The 21046-nt window shown below is 56.5% G+C and overlaps 2 protein-coding genes across 3 annotated transcripts; one reads left to right on the forward strand and one right to left on the reverse strand.

The window, feature by feature from the left end:
* The first annotated feature begins 704 nt into the window (after positions 1 to 704).
* PDF (peptide deformylase, mitochondrial) lies at positions 705 to 5306 on the forward strand. Its single transcript, XM_084812611.1, has 2 exons — positions 705 to 1973; positions 2873 to 5306. Exons 1-2 carry the CDS (start codon positions 803 to 805, stop codon positions 3028 to 3030), a joined length of 1329 nt encoding a protein of 442 aa, XP_084668737.1. The 5' UTR covers positions 705 to 802; the 3' UTR covers positions 3031 to 5306.
* On the reverse strand, positions 4065 to 14742 carry VPS4A (vacuolar protein sorting 4 homolog A). Of its 2 annotated transcripts, XM_084812610.1 has the most exons (11): positions 14641 to 14742; positions 11144 to 11255; positions 10224 to 10371; positions 9301 to 9362; positions 9025 to 9144; positions 8785 to 8941; positions 8044 to 8192; positions 7761 to 7842; positions 6825 to 7044; positions 6052 to 6192; positions 4065 to 5663 (listed from the first exon to the last, which is right to left on the reverse strand). In XM_084812610.1, exons 1-11 carry the CDS (start codon positions 14659 to 14661, stop codon positions 5562 to 5564), a joined length of 1314 nt encoding a protein of 437 aa, XP_084668736.1. In that variant the 5' UTR covers positions 14662 to 14742; the 3' UTR covers positions 4065 to 5561. The 2 variants fall into 2 exon arrangements, with proteins under 2 accessions (XP_084668736.1, XP_084668735.1); XM_084812609.1 differs by lacking the exon at positions 4065 to 5663 and having other exon boundaries at positions 5758 to 6192.
* Between the last annotated feature and the right edge of the window lie 6304 nt (positions 14743 to 21046).

Below are 21046 nucleotides of genomic sequence, written 5' to 3' on the forward strand. Positions count from 1 at the left end.
TTTTCCTGTTGTTCAGCCGGAATCTGGCTTCCTGTCACTTGAGCCCATTCTTCCGTGTCCTGCACTCTGGGATGATCGAGAAGAGATCCTAGCCTTCCTCTCTGTGACAACCTTTCAAGGACTTGAAGAGTGCTATCCTATCTCCCCTCAGTCTTCTCAGGGCTAAACATGCCCAGTTCTTTCAGTCTCTCTTCATAGGGCTTTGTTTCCAGTCCTTTGATCATCTTTGTTGCCCTCCTCTGAACCCTCTCCAGCTTGTCTGCATCCTTCTTAAAGTGTGGTGCCCAGAACTGGGACACAGTACTCCAGATGAGGCCTAACCAGTTCTGAGCAGAAGGGATTTGGAAGCTATGCTTCTATCAATGCAGCCCAAAAGAGCATTGGCCTTTTTTGCAGCTGCATCACATTGTTGGCTCATATTCAGCTTGTGATCGACAACAATTCCCAGATCCTCCTCGCTTGTCGTGTTGTTGAGCCACGCATCCCCCATCTCGTAACTGTGCATTTGGTTTCTTTTTCCGAGGTGCAGAGCTTGGCATTTCTCCCTATTCAATGTCATTCTGTTGTTTTCTGCCCAGCGCTCCAGCCCACTTTGAATTTTGTTTCTGTCTCCCAGGGTATTCGCTGTCCCGCCCAACTTTGGTCGGGAGGGGGCAGAGGCTGCTGTGCAGATGCAGAACCTCGTGCTCGCACGGCGCTGGAAGCCCAGCCCCGGGGCGGGGGGGTCTGTCCGCGGCAGCAGGGCCGGAAGCGGCGGGGGGCGCCGCCTTTCCTGCCCTCGCAGCGGGGCGGAGCCGCGGGAATGCGCGCTGCCCGGCCTCCGCGGGCACTTCCGCTTCCCCGCGCGGCGCGTGCTGCGTCCGGCCCCGGGGCGGCGGCGGCAGCGGCAGCGGCAGCCTGCGCGCGGGACCCGGTGAGGCGCGGGCCGGGCCCCTCCGGCGGGCAAGCGGGGGCGCCGCTCTTCCGGGGCGAATCGCCAGTCCCGCCCGCCCCAGAGCAGCAGCCCCGGAGTCGCCGCCTTCCGCTCCCCGCAGCCGGCCCGCGCGGAGGGCGGGCGGCGGCGCCCCAGGGCGCCCCGCCCCGCGCCGCGCCGGCGCTGCTGGCCAGCCGCTCGCCCGCGCCGCGCAGGGCTGCCGGGGGTCCGGCGGGGTCCCGCGGCGCGCTCGCGCCGGCCGCAGCGGGAGCCTCCGGACGCGCGGCCTCCCCCTCCGCGCGGGAGCGGCGCAGCCTGCCTGGCCGCCCCGCCGGCGCGGCCTCCTGCCCCGCGTGCCAGCGGCGGCCCTTGCCGGCCCCGGGCCCAGCCGCCGCGGCGCGCCCGCGCAGGCCCGAGCGGCGGGGCAGGCGCTCGCTGATCTCCGCGCCCCTCGCCTGCGGGCAGGGCCCGGGCGGCCGAGGCGGCCGTGGCGCTCCCTCGGCGGAGGCCGGGCCTGGCCTGCGCGCGGCGCGGCGCGTGCCCGAGCGCGGCCGGGCGGGCGGGCGCCCGCGGCCTGCCCCTCGGGGGCCCGGGCCGGCGGCCGCGCCGCCTCCTCCCTGCCGGCGAAGCCGCGCACCTCCTGGCAGGGTCCTGAAGCCGCCCCGCCTGCCCGCCCTGCGGCCACGTCTGCCGAGTGGGGGGCCCGATTCTGCGCGCCCGGCTGCCCCGGTGGAGCCCGAGCGGGTCGCCGGCGGCGAGGCGCAGGCCCTCATCCGGGCGCTGGTGCGCGTGATGAGGAGGCAGAAGTGCGTGGCCCTGAGCGCGCCCAAGTGGGCGTGCCCCTCCAGGGGTTCGTGGCCGAGTACCCCGCGGGGCTGTGTGAGGAGCACCCCCCGGCGTCCGCCAGGCCCGCAGATGGCCCCCTTCGCCCTGCGCGTCTTCGTGAACCCGGCCGTGAGGGTGCTCGACTCCCAGCTGGTCTCCTTCCCCGAGGGCCGCCAGAGCATCAGCAGCGGCTTCTCTGCCTGTGTTGCCAGACTCCGGGCTGTGCAGGTCTCAGGTGGGCTGCCCTTGGGGCCTGAGCCAGCGGCTCATGCCTCGGTTGGGGGGCGGCAGCGCCGAGTCCGGGAGGGGCCTGCCCAGAGCGGCGGGGGGGTCACTCCTGGCTCTGTCGCCGGAAGGGGTGTTGCCAGTGCCTGTGTCGGGGGCAGGAGAAAGGGCGTCTTGGCTGCGCCGGGCACTGTTGCGTTGCGTGGGTGCAGCTGGGAAAGGGGTCGGGCGCACACCAGATTTCTCCAAACGTGCTCCCAGCCTCCTGCTCCCTGCTCCCTTTGAGCTGGTCAAGAGAATAGAGAGGTGTCCATTGGGACAGGAGAAGACATTGGGGCAAGAGGCCTGGGCCGCTTTTCGGGCATGTGGTGTGACCACTGGTGCGTGCTGTAGCAAGGGAAAATGTTCAGGGCTGTGGGGGAAGTGGCTGCAGAAGGTAACCGAGGAGAGCTTTCTCACACAAGGCAGTGGCCGTTTCTCCCGCTTATCTCCACTTGCCTGCTGTGGTATCTTTACAAAATCTCTCCTGTTATTTTTGGCAGCATGTAAGGGGCTGCTGAATATGAACTTGAGCACGCTCCGGGAGAGAGCGCAGGACAGGAAGGCCTGGCGTGCTACGGTCCATGGGGTCACGAAGAGTCGGACACGACTGAACGACTGAACAACAACAAGAAGGGGCTGCAGCGGGTCTTAACAACTCCCAGCAAAGGGCCAGGCACATATTCTCTGCCCCACCCATTTGTCATTTAAGCATTCGACCCAGGAAGCTACTTCCCAGGGCCTCCCCCTGCACTGGCCTGGGGGGGGGGGGGGGCAAGTTACGTTACACCCAGCCCTATCCTAATGCGAGCAAGGGTCCACAGGAGCCAGGAGTTGCCTTTCTCATTGGAGCTGCTCTTCTTCCCACAGGCCTGGATGAAACCGGGCAGCCGACGACCTGGCAGGCGAGTGGCTGGGCGGCCCGCATCGTCCAGCATGAGATGGACCACCTGCAGGGAGTGCTGTGCATTGATAAGATGGAGAGCAAGACTTTTGCGAACGTGCAGTGGGCTGAGGTGTATGAGTGAGCCCTTGGGGGGAGGAGGGTGCCTTTCCTCTGCCTGTGGCGTCTAAATCTGTCCAGGCCTGTGAAAGGGCCAGTTGCAGAGAGACAAGACTTTTTATGTGCTGCTGCTTTCTGTGGGGCGAGGGTGGGTGTGACTCGTGCTGGATGCAGCATTCTTGCCTCCACGTGTCCTCAAGCAGCAGTGACACAGGTGCAGCTACGCCAGCAAACCCCGAATGCCCTTGAGGGGACAAGAGTTTGGGAGCACCAGCAAAGCAGCACCTGCTGACCGAGTCATCCCAGCATCCTCGAACCACTGCGCGGGCCTCTGCAGCGCCTCTCGTGCCCACTGCACAGCGTGACCCAAGGCGGGAAGACGGCCTGGCCTAGTCCTGGGACCTGGAGCTTGGAGGAGGGCAAATACGGCCCCCCGCCCTGGTACAGGTCCTAGAAGAGATGAGGCACAAGCAGGAAAAGCAAGGGGTGGCCGCGCCCCTAAAGGCAGCCAACCCGTATGTTGAACAAAGAGAAATGACAGAGCAGTGGCTGCGTAACTGGCCATTCAGAGGCGCCTTTCAGAGGCAGCAGCGGGTCCTCCAAGGTACTGAATCAATCTTTATTACAGCTTACGTTGATATGGCAGGAACAATCTCCTCTCCGGGAATGCCTGGCCCTGCTGCTGAGTGGAGGTGGGCAGCAGGTGAGGCGGCTGTATTCCACGGCTTCGGCAGCTCCAGCTCTCGAGAAGCCCCGCTCCGACCTACGCTGAACTTGCGCGTTTGCTGGCTTCTGTCCTTAACGCTCCCTGCCTGGAGGTGCTGGGACCCCTTTTCCAGTGTAGGGAGAGCACGCAGCAGGCCAGTACTTGGCCTCGTTTCCTGGGCTGGATTAGCAGAAGTAATGAAAGGCCCCCCACCCCCAAGTGAAACTGTAAAGTGCCCCCCCCCGCACACTTTCTTTTGGCCAAGGCACAAGGCATTCATTGGCTCGGCTCCCATTCCTTTGATGAAATAAATCACAAGATTATATATGACTCATGAGGAAGTCAATTATATAAGAAAGCAAATGGTTTCAAACCCTCAGTTTCAACACTTTATTCTTTCACAGACTGTCCCCTCTCCAAACAGGAATCAACTCAAAATTATCTACATGTGCTAAGAACGGGTGGGCAGGTGAACTGGCAATCTCCCACTCCCTTGCCAGCTAGAGGCTCTTGAGAGTTGGTCATACACTGTCCAGAGGCCAAAACCACCACCACCCCAGCCTTCCTCAGTAGTACTAAGACAAGGCCCAAGCGCAGGATAGCAGCTCTAGGGCCAGAGAGAGGTGGATTTGTCGCAAAACTGCAAGTCAGCACTCGACCCGGGAAGTGCCGGAAGAGAAGCAAGCGCCTCAGCAAGACCAAGGCAGCTGTGTGAGCAGCCCCCGGCCTGTCCCTTCGCAGCACAAAAAGCCATCTGGTGGAACTGATGGATCCCATGGGCCAGCCCCTCTTCTGGCCCTGCTGTGTGTGGATTTCAAAACAAGAGGGAGGCTCCAGCAAAGCACCTTTGACCAGGTTTGGGAGCCACGGAGAGGGCGGGCAGATCTTTCCGCTAGCTGCAGCAGCAAAGCCGGGGAGAGGCCTGTCCCCACCGCCTCGGGATCATGCGCCTGTCTCTCTCGGCCCTGACAAGCTTCCTGTCCACAGGCACCAGAGCTGGGCTGCATCACTCCACCCGTGGCACAGCAAAGCCCGCCTTCCTTCTAGGGGGAGCCAAGACAGGCAGGAGCAGCTGCAGCACTTGGGGGGGGGGGGGGCAGCTGGGGCTTGCAGTAGCAGCCCCCTCGTGATCTCTGGCCCTTCTGCAACATGCACACGCAGCCAGGCAGGGCATGTTTGGGGGCGAGGCTGGAAAGGGGAGACCTGCAAGAGGCCAGCACTCAGCCTGGTTTCCTGGGCCTTGGCAGCAGGAGGGAAGGGAGCGGAGCACTCACGAGCCTTGCTGGGAGGCCGGAGTGCTTCTCTCCCTGAAAGAGCTTCCTGCAAGTTTGGTGGAGCAGGAGAGAGGCTATTTCCTCAAAGTTCAGCTCAAGTCTGGAGTTGTAGCCGTTCAGGTTCCGAGAAGTGAGCAGCAGCTTTGGGGGAGCCCGTCCAGCCATTTCTTTGGGGCAAGAGGCAGCGAGCACGGTGCGCCGTTTCCACACAAGCCAGATGAGGCCTTAGGAGAAGGGCTGGGGTATCGTGGAGGTGTCATTGTTTTTATTTGTATAAACACAAAACCAAGCAGCAGTAATTAAAAAAAAAGAGCAACCATGAAGGCAGGGATGTCCTGGTGGGAAAAGCGGGCTGGGCTGGCCAGAGTCCCCTTTGTTGCCGTCATCCAGCGTAGCCATGGTGGTCCTTCCTCCATTCCCCAGCCAAATGGGTGGCCCAAGCAGAGCCAGAGTACGAAGCCAGATGTGATCCTCTGCTTAGCACAGTTCCGTCAGCACAAAGGGCCTCCAATGCACATGGCCGCAGCAATGTGCCCCCGGTTGCCCCCCGTCACCACTGCTCCCATGGGCGTAGCATTAACCCTCTTGGCCAAAGTCTTCCGTGAACTTCTTCACCTTCAGGAGGTCCTCTGCGTTGACAGTGGGACGAGTGGTGGCCAGCGAGCGCAGCATGTCCGACTGCAGAGACAGAAGGGGGAGGCTCAGCCACGGTGCACAGCTGTTGGCCACACGAAACGGGTCTCGGGACTCCCGTAAATGCCCCAACCCCGGAGTGGGAGTGGGGCTTCCAGAGCTATAGCGGCCTGGCAGCGCTGAAGGCTGTGCTGCATACAGCAGCCTTCCCCAACCTGCTGCCCTCCAGATGTGTTGACTACCACTCCCATCGTCCCCAGCCAGCATGTACAGTCTCGCCTTGCCCTGGCTCCTTCCCTCTGCTGCCCAGGCATCTTGCCCACTTGGAAGAGTGGGACCAGTGCACGTTTGCGCTGTGGATTTCTGCGCTGCGACTCTGAGGAGGGGGTGAGGGCAGGAAGGAGGCATTTGGACGGACGGGGCTCCCTCTCACCATGCAGACAATGGGCTCCAGAAGCTTGTCCCCAGGCACCTCCATCCAGGTCATTTCAATAGCCCCAGGGTCGCCTGGCGAACACGGGGTCAGCAGGTCATCCACCACCACGCTGGGGCTGGTGCGGGATGGGCCACGGACCTGCAAGACAGACAGTGGCGTTGCACTGGTGGGGAGGAGTCCCTGGGGGCTGGGCTCTAGCCCCTTAGGGCCTGGGAGGAAGGCTAAATCGGGTGAAGGACAGGGATGGGGCTTCCAGTCCCCCCAGAAATACGCTGGCCCATCCGGAAGCGACAGGAAGGAAATGCATCCCCGCCCCCCCCCCCCCCCGTTACTAATCTGCAGCAACTGGGAAGCCACATGTCCCCTGCCTGACCAAGGAGGTTCCCCTTAATTCTTCCAAGAAGCTATTTCTTGGGGCCAGGTGCTGCCACAGGGGACTGGTCTGGGGACACAAGTATCATTAAAGCTGAGCAGCGCCCGGCAGCCCCTTGCAGCTTCCCAAAACAAAGAGCAGGCGGCCATCTAAAATAAACACAGGCCAGGTGCGGATTTAGCAAAGACAGATGCAGAGCACACGAGCAAAGGCAGAACCCACTCCTCCAGCACAGCTAAAAGCCGCCCCTCCTGACGGAGTTGCGGGAGGTAGGTGTGGCCCCCGAGGAAACAGACTTCTGCGGGTTTGCCTGCCGCAGAGGACCTGGTGGAGGGGCCAAGTCCAGGGAAGCTCCCACCCTTCCTGGAACAGGGCTGGCAGGGGGCGCAGCCCTCACCTTTTTGAAGTGCGTGGCAGACTGCACTTTGCGCACTGGCTGCATGAGGGCATCGCGCACAATGATGCTGATGTCGGCGCCTGAGTAGCCGTCCGTCCTCTGGGCCAGCTCATGGACATTGGCTTCCGACAGGCTGTGTGGCGTGTTGCCCAGGTGCAGCTTAAACATCTGGGCCCGGGCCAGCTCCTCGGGAAGAGGGATGTAGATGCGCTTCTCAAACCTAGGCGCAAAGGCAGGCATGGGCCACAGTCAGTCTCCAGCGCCCGAAGGAGCTGGGCAGAAGGTGTCTGCTTTCTCCCTGCACCCATTAAGACGCTGCACCTCCTCAGGAGGGATGGGTGGCAACAGGGAACAGCCCTTTCTACCCTCCGCCCTGCCCACCTCCACCCCTCCAGGCCCTTCAACCTGATTTTTTACTGCTCTTTCAAACCTTTGGTTTTTATTTTATGTGCTTACTGCACTTCTATACTGCTCAAAAGCTGAAGCCCTCTCGGCAGGTCTCAAAGGTTAAAATGAGAGAATACATAAATATAACAAAATAAATATAAAATCTAACACAGATTAAAACAGCTGCAGGATAAAACCAAAGCCAAAGAATAGTAGCAGTACAAGGATCTAAAAAGTACAAACACATTTTTTAAACAAAACCTTGTTAAAAGGTTTCATTGTTATTCTGGATTTGTGTCTTGCTTTACTGTTTTCATTGTCAGTGTTGACTATGTTGTAAGCCACTGCAGAACGTACAACCAACAAGCGAGGTAGAAAGGTTTTAAACCAAAGAAAAAGGAATGTCCCTTCAGCCAGAGGACCTGGACAGAGACGGAGAGCCCTTGCTGTTTCGAGGCCAGAGAGGAGGTCCAGCAAGACTCCCCAGCTGTGCAGCTGGAGCACACGGCTGACCGCGCCAAAGCCAGCATCGCCTCCCTTATCACCCACCTTCGCCTTATGGCCGCATCCAGCACCCAGGGGATGTTTGTGGCACCCAAGACCAGCGTGCCGTCATTGTTATTCCCGACACCTGTCAAGACGGAAAAGCTCCAATCACCATTCCGTCTGGAGCAGGGAGAAGATGGAGCCCCCCGCCAGCCCTACCGCCTGACTGTTCAAGTCTAGGGGAGCAGCAGGCAGGGCAGGGAAGCCGCCGGCTGCCCTGCCCACTGGTCACGACGGAGCGGTACTGGCAAGGCCTCCTCCTCTCCTGCCACTCTCAGCTACCCACCCTGCATCTGCACCAGGAATTCTGTTTTGATCCTGCGGGCTGCCTCGCTCTCATTCTCGTTGCGGGAGCCACACAAGGAGTCCACCTCGTCGATGAAGATGATGGAAGGCTTATGCTGCCTGGCCAGCTCAAAGAGGTTCTTCACCAACCTAAGGGAGAGGCAGAGCCAAAGGCTCAGGACCATTTCCAGCAGGCATACAGCAGAGGCCATGGAAGCGGATCTGCAAACTGGGTCGGCATCCCAGTGATGATAGTGAAGTGTGACCCATCTAAAGCCTCCCACGGAGACCTGGTTTGCACAGTTCTGGTACCCACCTCTCTCCTCCTACACCAGGGGTGCACAAGCTTTTTGGCCCTGTGGGCCAAATCCCGTCCTGCCAGTGGGTCCAGGGACTACCCACAACCCTCCCCCCCCCACACACACACCTCTGCATTGGGACTGCTGGGATGAGCAACTGCCGCTGGCCTCCAGTCTCTCATCAGAGACAATGGACGGGGTTCCCCTTGCCAGCACTGGCAAGGCAGCTCCGTGCCCGTCTCTGACTGGTGATAAGAGCAGCCAGGGATGGGCAGCACAATTGCCCTGGTGGTAGCAGGGGGCCTGGCAGGTCGCCACGAGCGGCTTGCGGGCCGCCCTTACCGCGCTCCTGCCCCACGCCGACCAATGAGGGGGGCGCCCGCCCCGCCCCCAGCCAAGCCCCTCGTCGCGCCAGAGGAAGGTGGATTCCCTGCCCCACTCACTTTTCACTCTCACCCAGCCACTTCGACATCAGGTCCGAAGAGGAGATGGAGAAGAAGGTGGAGTTGCTGGCCTCGGTGGCGACGGCTTTGGCCAGGTAGGATTTCCCAGTCCCAGGAGGGCCGAAGAGGAGGATCCCCCGCCACGGAGTGCGCTTCCCTGGCACAAAGAAAGAGGAGATGGCCTCACCCGCCCTTCACAGCAAGCCCAGGGTGCACCCAGGGCGGCACCAGGAGACTCACCTGTGAACAGGTGGGGGAACTTGATGGGCAGGATGACGGCCTCCTTGAGGGCCTCCTTGGCCCCCTCCAGGCCAGCCACGTCATTCCACCGCACGTTGGGCTTCTCCATCACAATGGCGCCTGCAGGGAGAGAGCCGGCTGCTCAGCAGGGGCCGCTTGACCCCACCCGCCCAGGCCGCCCAAACGGGGAGCCCAGGAGCCTCCCGGCACAGCAAGCCTGCCACCAGAGAGTCATGCGTGGCTTCGGGGATGAGCCATGGGCTCAGGGCAGCTCACCCATCAGCTGCTCTTGCAATTTCTTCTTCTCCGGGTTGTCGCCCTCACTGTCACTGTCGCTCCTGTGGAGGAAGGTGCCAGACGACACGGGTCAGCCGCGCCAAGGCAGCCAGGAGCAGCCTTCCTCACCGGCCTGAGACCGGTTGGAGAGGGGCTCCCGCCAGCTCTTATTCACACGCTGGTGTGGGTGGAGAACGGCAAGGCAGAACTTCCTCCTGGAGTTCCGCAGCGCGCAGGGAGGGAGGGATGCCTCCCACTTGTGCATGCAGCCACAGAACGGCCCCCTGCACAGGACCATGCCACGTCAGGGCCACCTGCAGCCCAGCCAGAAGTACTGCACAAGGAGGGCATGGGACAAGCAGGATGTTCATAGAGCAGAGAACGGCTCTAGATCACCCAAGCAAGGTTGTTGGGGTGAAGCGATGAATATTTGGAGTTTGATGCTGGAAAAGATTTTCCTCTTGGTGCTGATGATCTGACCCCTCCCCACCGCCTTATTCTGCTGACTAGAACGGATTTGGTTTTGTAGTGTAAGGTCTGTCACTTTTTAAACGCACAAAATACCAAGTGCTGAGCCCTATGTAAATGATGTAGACTGTTGCTTATACGTGTCTGGGGTCCAAACCCTGGCATCTCCAGGAGTCAAGGCAGGGCACTGAAGCTCGCCCCCCCCCCAAGCCCAGCTCCAGAGAGTTCTGCAAGCGGAGTCCACAGGTGTCCTGACCACTTGCCTCAGCCTTACAGGCTAGGAATTTCTCTGCACTTGTGCAGAGACACAGGCTCCGTCTTTAAGGCCAAGAAAGAACCAAGACAAGGAAGCCAGGCTGAGCTAGGACTGCTTCCGTGACCCCCCACTCCTGCCTCAGCTATGGAGAAGGGTGCGCATGGCTCCCCCTCTGCAGGTACAGCCCTCTGCCCCATACCCCTTGCTGTCATTCTGGGCTTCCTTGACGGGCTTCTTGCTCTGCTTATCCTTGTTCCGCAAATAGTCCTTCAGCTTCTCGGCCCGGTCCAGGTACTGTGCGCACTTCGCCCGGATGCTTTCCTTGCCCTTGTCGCTGTGACCATCGTCTGAAAGAGCAACAGAGGCGGATTAGGAGGAGCTCCTCTCAAGCCAGCAGAGGAAGAGACACTGGACTGCCCAGCCCCACCTCACCCAGACCCCCCCGGGGCATCACTTTTCAAAGTCGGGTGGGGGGGAAGCCCGTTTGGAGAATCTCGTTTGCCCCAGGCGTGCATTGCTCATGGTGTGGCCAGCTGCTGGCAACCACTGCAAACAGCAGAGAATGGTGAAAGTCCCCTGAGCACCTAAAGAACGTAAGCACAGCCCTGCCGGGTCACACCAGGAAAAGGTCCATTTATTCCAATATCCTGTTGCCAGCAGTGGCCAGCCAGGTGCCCCCGGGAAGCCCCTAAGCAGAGCCTCAAGGCAAAACTGTCCTCTCCTACTGTTGCCCCCCAGCGACTGCCAACCTTTGGGGTCATCCCTGCGCTCTAGTTTTAATAAACAGAGGGAGAAAAAGTCTTCTTGTTCCTTCCCCTGTATCACTGTGCCTGCCATCTCCTGTTGCCATCACCCCACCCTGGGCTGCAGCCACAGAGCAAGTGAATTTAATTTAAATTCACTTAGAATTTAAGGAGTTCTACCCTTAAATGTGGCCTACAAATCATTTTAAATCAATTTAAAACCCAGAGAGTCACTGGGAGGCTGCAAACCTGGGAGGCTGCCTTTGCCAGTCTCACAAAGGAGGGGACCGCTCTGAGCAAGGCCCTTGTGAAGCCGCCAGAATGGATCCCGGCTGGGCACAGCAGCCTGCCCCCAAAGCCCCCCCGCCAGACTCACACTTGATGGCATGCAAGAAGTACTCCACTGCATGCTGGTAGAGCCGCAGGGCCTCGTCATAGTTCTTTGCTTTATCCTCCTCGGTGGCTTTGGTGACCAAATCAATGGCTTTCTGGAAAGAAAATGCCTGGCTCAAGTTTCATGGCAGAACAGCGGGGCTCACAGCTCGAAAAATCCAATGTGCCAGGCTGCCCAGGGAACGAGAAGCGTGGTGGCAGCCCCCCAGAACTTGAAATATTTCCTGTAGAGCGGTCAGGACGCAAGAGGGAAAGGTGTACCCAAGACTAAAGGCCCATCTCCGTGACCACAGTGGGAGGTCCTGGGGAAGGGCCACTCCTGGAAATCGGAGGCCTGTGCTGTCTCCCACTCACGCTCTCTGTTCCGGCAGCACAGGGTCCAATGAGCAGGCCCTCTCTGCGGGCCGCACAAGCTGCTGACCACTGCTGCAACCGGTATCACCACAGAAGGCAAGCTCCTGTGGGGGATGGAGTTGGAGGACTGGGCCTTCAGGGAGGACTCTGACTGAGGAGGAGAAATGGTGGGAAACTGCACAAGCAGAGCAGTGCCAGTTCCACAACAAAGGGAAAGATTCTTGCCAGCTGGTGGCCTCCTGGCAGGCACCATCCCTTCTGCTAGATGCTTTGGGGAGACCCAAAGCTGAGCAGGTCAGGTGGGGCATACTGGCCCAGCATGCCGCTGCTTTTGGATCAGTCCCGCTGCTCCCCAAGCGAGTTTGTGCACGGAATGGCAACACCTAAGCAGCTGAAAGACTCACACCTGTCGCAGAGCAAAGGGAGAGCACGGTGCCGGGGCTTCAGGGGTGCACTGCCACTTTGCAAGGGGCACTGGACAGGCTGGGCGTGGGGCACGAGGCTCTCACCCACAGGAGACGCCCTGTGGGCTGCTTGGAGCTGTGCGCACCCAGGCCCTGAAGCAGTGCAAGAGAGGCTTGCGTGCGGCTTCGGAGCCGGCTGCCCCCGCTCCCAAAGGTCTCTGCAGGTCTATGGGGAGGCTACCAAGCAGGAGAGGGTGACCTCTTGCCCTCCAGATGCTGTTGGAGTTCAATTCCCATCAGTCCCAGTCAGCATGGCCAATGGCCAGGGATGATGGGAGCTGTAGTACACCATCATCTGCAGAGCCTTATCACTGCCATAGGATGAACAAAAGTGCAGCCTTCTCCAGGTAACCAAAGAGGGTGCTGAGCCCAGCCCAGCCCAGCGTCACAGGCAGGCGACGAGTCACACAGTCGAGCGCCTCTCCCAGTCTTGCTAGAGTGCCCTCAAAATCCTGTTTGCTCCCCCTGGGTCCTTTAGGAAGAAGCCAGGAAAGATCTTTGCACCAGCCCCTTCCCTGTAGAACAGGACAGCCAGAGGCCCACCAATGGAAAATAGGGCCACACCCAGAAGCACCTGCAGGCAACCTAGAGCCCAGCAACGCTCAGGGCCAAATATATTCCAAAAGCCAAGAAGTCTGGGATTTTCCAGCCCAGCAAAGTCCAATTTTCACAGAAGTCACCAATGGACAGCCCCCAAAGTATCACTCTACATCTCCTTAATGCCTGAGGCAGCCCAGGTTCAGATCCCTACCCAGGTGAGCCCGTTCTCATCCTCCGTTCATACATCTGTAAAATAGCAGATAGGGAACTACTCACAGGGCTGTTGCCATGACAAAACCCCCTCAGAACTAAAAACCATTTTCCTACAGAATATGGCAGACATCTTTCACAGTACTATTCCTCCACCAAGCTCCAGTCCCAAAGCACCTTTGGTTTCATGCTGCCTTGCCCTGGGATGAGGCACCAGCACATCTTCATGTGGACTTTACCCACGGACACCACCCTTTCGGGTACAGTCATATAAAAAGCAATAAAAGGGCATTTCCCTCTTCTTCCTAATTCTTCCAATATGTCCATTTGCATGTTGTGGGGAATCCCAATCTGTGTTAACCCCTGTACACAGTGTCACACCCATGTGTTAATCTGAAATAATGCCCACCCACTCCCACACAACCATTCAACCGAATGTGAATCCACTCATGAATCCATTCATTGAAATGACCTCCCCTCTACAACATGTCAGGCACTGGCGATCATGTGCTTGCAGCAATTATTTAAAATGTACTTGTTTACCCAGGCTTTTCCCAACCATCAATTTTTAAGATGGGAAGTGGTATATAAATGTTCTAAAATAAATAATAAACAAATATTAAACCAGTATAGGGAGAACAGAGAGCCACCTCCCCGAATGGGAGTACAAAAAGAACAGGGTGGGGTGGGGCTCAAAAGGGGGTAGAGGAGCAACTGATTCCACATCTAGTGATCTGGAGTATTTGGGGGGGGGTGTTTACATTTCCTTTTGCTCACACAATCCCACTGGCTCAGGGTGTGCAACAAAACACTCACACACAGGTACACAATTGCCAAATTTAAGATATTCCAGAGAGTGGGAGTTCATTAACCTGAAGTGGGATCTTGTGCACGTAAGGGGCTAAAAAGTGGCGCCTTTCCTCCCACTTTCCCAAAACACCAACTCCAGATCGCTTGATCCTGATTAAGCTATTCCTTGGTGCTCTATTCCCCTTCTTTCTGGACTTAACCACTCTTTGCCTGATCTGTCTGTCTGTCTGTCTGTCTATTAATTAATTAATTATTACATTTTGAGCCGACCCTTCCCTTTAAGGAGCTCAGGGCAGACATCCTATCCTCACAACAACCCTATGAGGTATGCTAGGCTGAGCACACATGACTCACAGGCCCAAGAAAGGGTGTGAAGACGCAACTTTGTAGTGTCGCCCTTTAAATTAAGTAGCTGTCTGAAGGTTTCGCTCTTTCCAGTGCTCTTGTTTTTACTGTTGAGGTCTCACTGTTTCAAACTGTTGTAGAGCGCCTGGCTGGCTTTATAGCAGATAAGGCAGTATATAAACGCGAGCAAGGTCCCAAGCTAGCTCCGCGGCAGCGCGAGAACAGGAGCGGGCGGGGTCCCCTGGGCCCGAGCCCGCCCTCACCAGAGGGACGCCGGGGCGGCAACTTGCGGCCTTCCAGAGGCGGTGGCCGGAGCTCCCCTCGCGCCTCGCGCCAGCCAGCGCGCAGGCTTGCAGGCCGAGCACCGGGCGGGCCGTGCCTGGCGCGCCCCGGGCCAAGCAGGCGCAGAGCGACGCCGGGCCGGGCGAGAGCCGGGCCGTGGCTCTTTCCCCGGCGGCCGGGGCCCAGCGGGTCAGAGAGGCCGGCACCGAGGGCGGCGGCGGGGCCGGGGGACCGGCCCTGGCCTCCGCGCCGCAGCGCCGCCTCGCCTCGCCCCGCCTCGCCGGCGACAGGCGCGGGAAAGCCCGGCCGGGCTGCCAGGCGCGCCCGCCGAGGGCCGGAGGCGAGCGCGGGCGGGGCTTGCGCGGCGGAGCGCGCTCGAGAGCGGGCGCGGGCCAGGGTCGGGCCCGGGTGCCGAGGGGCCCCGGGCCCGCCCCGCCGGGCCTGGCGCCCCGGCCCCGGCGCGGAGGGACGGTACCTGCAGGGCGGACGTGGTCATCGCATCCCCTCCTCCCGGCGGCCGGGCTGCGAGGCGGGCGCGGGCCGGGCGGCGGAGGGCCGAGCTGGGCGCGGGCGGGGCGGGGCGGGGCGGGGCGGCGGGGCGGCCACCGGCAGCCCGCGGACGACAGCCGGGCGCGCGCTGCGCTGCCGCCTGCAGGCTGCGCCGGGAACAGCGGCGGCGGAGGACCGGCCGCCGCCGCCGCTCGGGGGGGAGAGAGGCCGGGCCGCCCCCGCCCCATGGGGCCCGCCGGGCTGCCCGGCCTCCTCGGGGCAGGGGCCCCGGCCGGCTGCCCTGGAGTGGCGCCCTCCCAGCCAAGGCTCCCTCTCCCGCCCCCGGGACACGCGGAAAGGGAGGAGTGGGCGACGGGTGGCCCTCCAGACGTTTTGGCCCACGGCGCCCATCAGCCCCCGCCAGCGGAACCCGCGGTGAGGGATGCTGGGAGCTGCAGGCCAAGAACACCCTGTTTTATCCTTGCAACAACCCTGCGAGGTAGGTAAGCCGGAGAGGGAGGGTGTGAGTGGCTGGCCCAAGCGTCTGAGTGGGGATTTGAACCTGGGTCTCCCTGGTCATAATTAAGCTCTTTAACAGTGCAGTCCTACATAGGTCTTCTCAGAAGCAAGTACCATTGCGTGTAATGGGGCTTAGTCCCAGGTAAGTGGGTATAGGATTGCAGCCTAAGCTGCAGTTTGTGCGGCTCCTTTAAGCTCAACATAAACCATGCTTGAAACAACATGAGTTCTGGCTGGGTCCTCGGGTGGTAGAAATGTCTTGCCTTATTGATGCAGTCGTTCCTTTAGCTTGTGAATACAAATGTATCACTTTTATAGATAAAGGAGTACATCGCTTTTCTGGCAGGGACTTCCCTGCGCCATTTTAAAGGACGTGACGGCATCTGTTCTTTCCCTTACAGATGTGTCTGTCAAGAAGCAGCACGACGGTCACACAATCTGTTCTGAGCTGTTCAGCAGAGTGTGCCCGGCATGAGACATGGCAAGCTGTGCATTTGTATCCCGCCGCCTTGCTCCACAGAGCTCAGGGTGCAATGGATGGGTGTGTACCTTACCCCACTTGATCCTCATGCCAGCCCTCTGAGGTAGGCTCAGCTCGGGCAGTGAGTGGCCCAGGGTCAGCTGGTGGACTTTGTCTTGCCAGCCAAAGGCCAACCATACCAACCACTGGGTCACCCTTTATTCTGTGTATCAGCTGACCATAATACATTGGGTATTGCTCCTTGTATCCTGCTCTCAGCTTTTCATATCTATAACATGTGGGTTGTGTTGTATTATCCCCTTGTTGAATGTATTTATGCATTCTATATTTATTAACTGACCTGATGTCCTGAATTGACTTAGGGCGCAATCCTATGGCCGCTAGACAGTGGCTAGATGGCCATAGGATTGTTCGGTTTCCAGGAACTGACCTTGGTGTCCGCGCTCCTAGGTCGGTTCCTGGAAAGCCCCCGCCCCGCCCCTGCCGCCTCGTAGGCAACGCAAATCATCCCTGGGCTCTAGGCTTGGAAGAGCAGTGCGGGGTGGAGCAAAAGGGGGTGTTCCTGGGGTCAGGGAGCATGGAAGTGCCGGTACGACGCTTGCTCTGCATTGTCCAGCCTCCCCCTGCCCCCTCTCCAAAGTCCCTGAAATCGGCCATCTAGCCACAAATGCAGGGCGGCTGGAGCATGGAGAAGATCCCCTCTGTGCTCTGCCCACCCTGCGTCGGATAAGCTGTTGCCTCCAAGTTCAGATGCAGCTGCCTGTCCCGATAGGATTGCTCCATAAATTGTTTATAGGTTTATTGTAGTAATTTTATTGTTAGTTTTTCATACTGTTGTCTTTTCATATTGTGTTTGATATTGTTGTATTGTGTATGATGTTGTTAGCCACTTTGGGCTTCCGTTTAGAGAGAGAAAAGTGGGATGCAAATAAACCATGATGATGCTGATGGGCAATTTCCCCTCATTCCAAAAGGTTGACACGCCTCTCCTAGGGCTTAATTACTGGCAGTGAGAGCTTTAGGACGCAATCCTATGGCCGCTAGTCAGCAGCTAAGACGGCCATAGGATAGGCCAGTTCCCTGAGAACCAGCCTCCACGCCCTCCTGCGCAGAATGGCCCCACGCTTGGAAGAGGAGTACGGAGTGGCAAAAACGGGGCGTTCCTGGGGGCGTGCCGGGGCAGGGAAGTCAGGAATGCCGGTATGACACATCCTATGTGTTGTCCGGCTGCCGCTTCCTGCACTCCAAAGTCCCACACCTAGACAGCCAAAATCGGCTGTCTAGCTGCGAAAGCTGGGCAGGGGGAGTGAGGAAATCTGCCCCTCACCACTCCTCCCGCCCTGCACTGGATAGGTGGTCACCCCAGGCTCGGAGGCGACTGTCGACCCAGATAGGATTGCTCCTTTAGGGTTAGGCTGACCATACTTCCTTGAGACAAAAACGGGATATTGGGATGACAAAAACGGGACGGGCTTATGTAATATTCTGTATTCATGAAAAAGTAAGATGATAACAAAAGTTTTATTACATGAACATATTGAGCTAACAATTATTCTTCAGAGACAGAACTCATACAAAAATTTAGGTAGACATAGAGAGGACTGTATTTCACCACAAGCGTGCCATGAAAATTTCTCTAATGAAGTAATCTTACGCAGCAAATTTCGGTCCTTCAACACCTTATCAACAGCCTGTTGAACTGAAATATGACTCTGAAAAGTCTGAATCAAACTGAATGCAGAGCAGAAAGAATCTCTATGGGCGGAATGATGGTAGAAATAACAGCAAGAGTCACCCTCCTGGCTCCCACACGCTGAATGGGGCTTAGCGACGCCTCTCGAATTCCCGCCACTGCAGACAAGCCGGATCGTCGCCAGCTCAAGACGCCTGGCCCTGGCTAGATGAAGGAAACAGAACTTCCTCTTTCCTCACACTAGTAGTTTTACTGCACGCATTGATTAGAGTAGAGCCTTATGATAAACGCGTTCGGTGTTTTACAAAAAATTAAAAACGGGACAAAATTGACATTTATATTAAAACGAGGAGACGGTCGGGAAATATGAAAAAAAAACAGTATTGTCCCATTTGAAACGGTACGTATGGTCAGCCTACTTCGGGTGCAATCCTATACACATTTAGAGATTTTAAAAAGTCTTCGAACTCCCATCGTTCCCTAGCTGGCTGGGGAATGAATGATGGGAGTTGTAGGACATTTTTCTCTCTGAACATGCATAAGATTGCACCCTAAAGCTAAAATAGTCTGGTAGCTTGGGTATTTTAAAAGGTGGGCAAATGCATCATTTTAAACACCCTGATTCTAACAGAATGAAGCTATGAACTGCACATTCAAAAGATTATTTAGCAGGCCTTAATTAGGCTTCAATGCCCCCTTCACAGTGGTGGCTAAAAGAGCAAAAACATTTTTGGAGGAAGAGGTTTTCTCCACTCTTTCCTGCATGCTTGGAAGTAAAGTAATCATCTTTAAGGTTGTGGACACAGAAGTGGAGGTGGTTCAGTTCCCACAGTCCACAGCCTAGGTGGGACAGATATTCTCTTAGAAGTTTAGCAGTTTCAATTCCCTCTTTTGACAAGTTGCCGTTTATTCCAAAGTCAGGCAGTGCAGGCCCTTGCAAAGCAGAATAGCAAATTCGGCCCCACCTCTGTCCTACAATATTAAGAAAGGACTACATTGCAGGGCTGCTCTAAGCTACTCTGTCTCTCAGCACAGCCCTCCAACCTGTAACAGAGGTATAGAATCATAGAATAGTAGGGTTTGAAGGGGCCTACCAGGCCATCGAGTCCAACCCCCTGCTCAATGCGGGAATCCAAGTCAGAGCATCCCTGACAGATGGCTGTCCAGCCTCGGTTTGAACGCCTCCAATGTGGGAGAGCCCAACCTCCTCCCCAGGTAATTGGTTCCATTGTCGTATTGCTCTGTCAGGACGTTTTTCCTGATGTTCAGCCAGAATCTGGCTTCCTGTACCTTGAACTCATTATTCTATGCCCTGCACTCTGGGATGATGGAGAAGAGATCCTGGCCTTCCTCTCTGTGACAACCTTTCAAGTACTTGAAGAGTGCTATCATATCTCCCCTCAGTCTTCTCTTCTCAAGGCTAAACATGCCCAGTTCTTTCAGTCTCTCTTCGTAGAGCTTTGTTTCCAGTCCCCTGAACATCTTTGTTGCCCTCCTCTGAACCCTCTCCAGTTTGTCTGCATCCTTCTTAAAATATGGTGCCCAGAACTGGACACAGTACTCCAGGTGAGGCCTAACCAGTGCTGAGTAGAGGGGAACTAGTACTTCCCGGGATTTGGAAGCTATGCTTCTACTAATGCAGCCCAAAAGAGCATTGGCCTTTTTTGCAGCCACATCACCTTGTTTGCTCATATTCAGCTTGTGATCTACAACAATTCCAAGATCCTTCTCGCTTGTAGTCTTGTTGAGCCATGTATCCCCCATCTTGTAACTGTGCGTTTGGTTTCTTTTTCCTAAATGCAGACCTTGGCATTGATCCCTATTAAATTTCATTCTGTTGTTTTCTGCCCGGCGCTCCAGTCTATCCAGATCACTTTGAATTATGTTTCTGTCTTCCAAAGTATTAGCTATCCCGCCCAATTTTGTGTCATCTGCAAATCTGATCAACATTCCCTGCACCTCCTCCTCCAAGTCATTGATAAAAATGTTGAAGAGCACTGGGCCCAGGACTGAGCCCTGCGGTACCCTGCTCGTTACCTTTCTTCAGTATGACAGTGAACTAGCCTGTATGGTTCTTGCATACTACTCTGATCCCAGTTTGCAGTGGGGAAGTAAAAGCAACAGAGAGCACTGAAGGGTTGTTGGAGACTCGTAACACAAGTCTAACTCCCCTGCCCCAAACCTGCAATAAGAGTCTAATTTATTTTATTTATTTATTATTAAATTTATTAATCGCCCATCTGGCTGGTCACCCAGCCACTCTGGGCGATGTACAACATACAATAAAACAGTTTAAAACAATAAAATTCTACAATAAAAACATTTTCTAAAATACCCTAACCCACCCCAAATGCCTGCCTGAACAACTACGTTTTTAATGTACGACGGAAGCTCATTAAAGAGGGGGCATGACGGAGTTCCCTAGGGAGGGAGTTCCACAGAGTGGGGGCCACCACAGAAAAGGCCCTGTCCCTCATCCCCACCAGTCTAGCTGTCCTGGCTGATGGGACAGAGAGAAGGCCATCCGAGGCTGATCTTGTTAAGCGGCCTGTCTGGTGCTGCTGGAGGCACTCCTTAAGATAGCTCCTTAATACCACTGGACAACACTACAGGGGTGTTGTAAACCACTGAAGACACTGACTTGCAGTAACCAGTATGAATTATACCTCAGGGCTATCATAAGCCGCTTTCTCTCAGCCACATCCCTTCCAGCCTGCAGTATCGAGGGTTAGTTGCCTTTCCTTTGGGATTTGCATTTGTAGGTTTAAAAAAAATGTTCCAAACTGAATAAGAACTAAGTTAGGAAGAGGAGGAAATGTGTTTGCTGCTACCATTTTGAGTTTTGGAACAGGGTTAACAAAGTGGTGCCCGATCCCAGCTATATAAACATCTTGGATTCAACTGATTTCTATGGGTAGCTGTCACTTCCATCCCTGGGGAATTGTTAAAATAGCTTCAGGGTGAACCACAAGTGCTTTATGCAGACAGGTTCTCTTTGTAGCCTTTTTACCTCCGTGTCTCTTCCTCCCCTCCCACCAAGCTGTCAGGTTTTTCCCCTCTCAGTCTCTGTGCCAGAGTTCTTGTGGGGCTGTTTTTGAGTGCCCCTCCTTAGGTTCCCCCCCCCCAAAGTATATTTTTGTGCATCTGCAAATCTTGAGCTTCCTTTATCTGCAGGTACCTCCCTCTGGTGGGTGTGTGTACAGGAATAAAGGTTTTCTTTACATCACACTATGTTAATCAGCTCACCAATGCAAGGATGTTTGTGTTACCATCAAACTGTTGTTTTGTGAAGGGCTATTCTAAATAATTAGCGCTTTCTGTATTTCAGTTCCGTCTGATCTCACTGGTTACAACACACACACACAACCTTGTGTGTTTCTATACTTGTAATACAGGATTACACTTTATGCATCTGATGAAGTAGGCAGTGTCCGTGAAAGATTATGCCATGTGGTTATGTGGTAGCCTTCAGGGTGCCACAAAATGTTTATTTCATACAAGGGGAAGAATTAACAGACTTCCAGATCTTTGTTAGCTCCAGTGTCTGTGCAGAGGGGAAATAGTGGTCTTGTGCTCTTGGCTGCATCAAGTCTGAGTGGCCCCAAAGACAAGTTAGCCCAATTCGGCTACCACATGGGTTTCATTTAAGTTTTTTTTTTTTTTAATGGCCTTTTCATGATCCTGCGCACAACTGCTTGG

The sequence above is a fragment of the Heloderma suspectum genome, chromosome 8, assembly GCF_057233095.1.
Source record: "Heloderma suspectum isolate Gila_16-S chromosome 8, 16-S_ref, whole genome shotgun sequence".
NCBI classification, from domain to species: Eukaryota; Metazoa; Chordata; class Lepidosauria; order Squamata; family Helodermatidae; genus Heloderma; species Heloderma suspectum.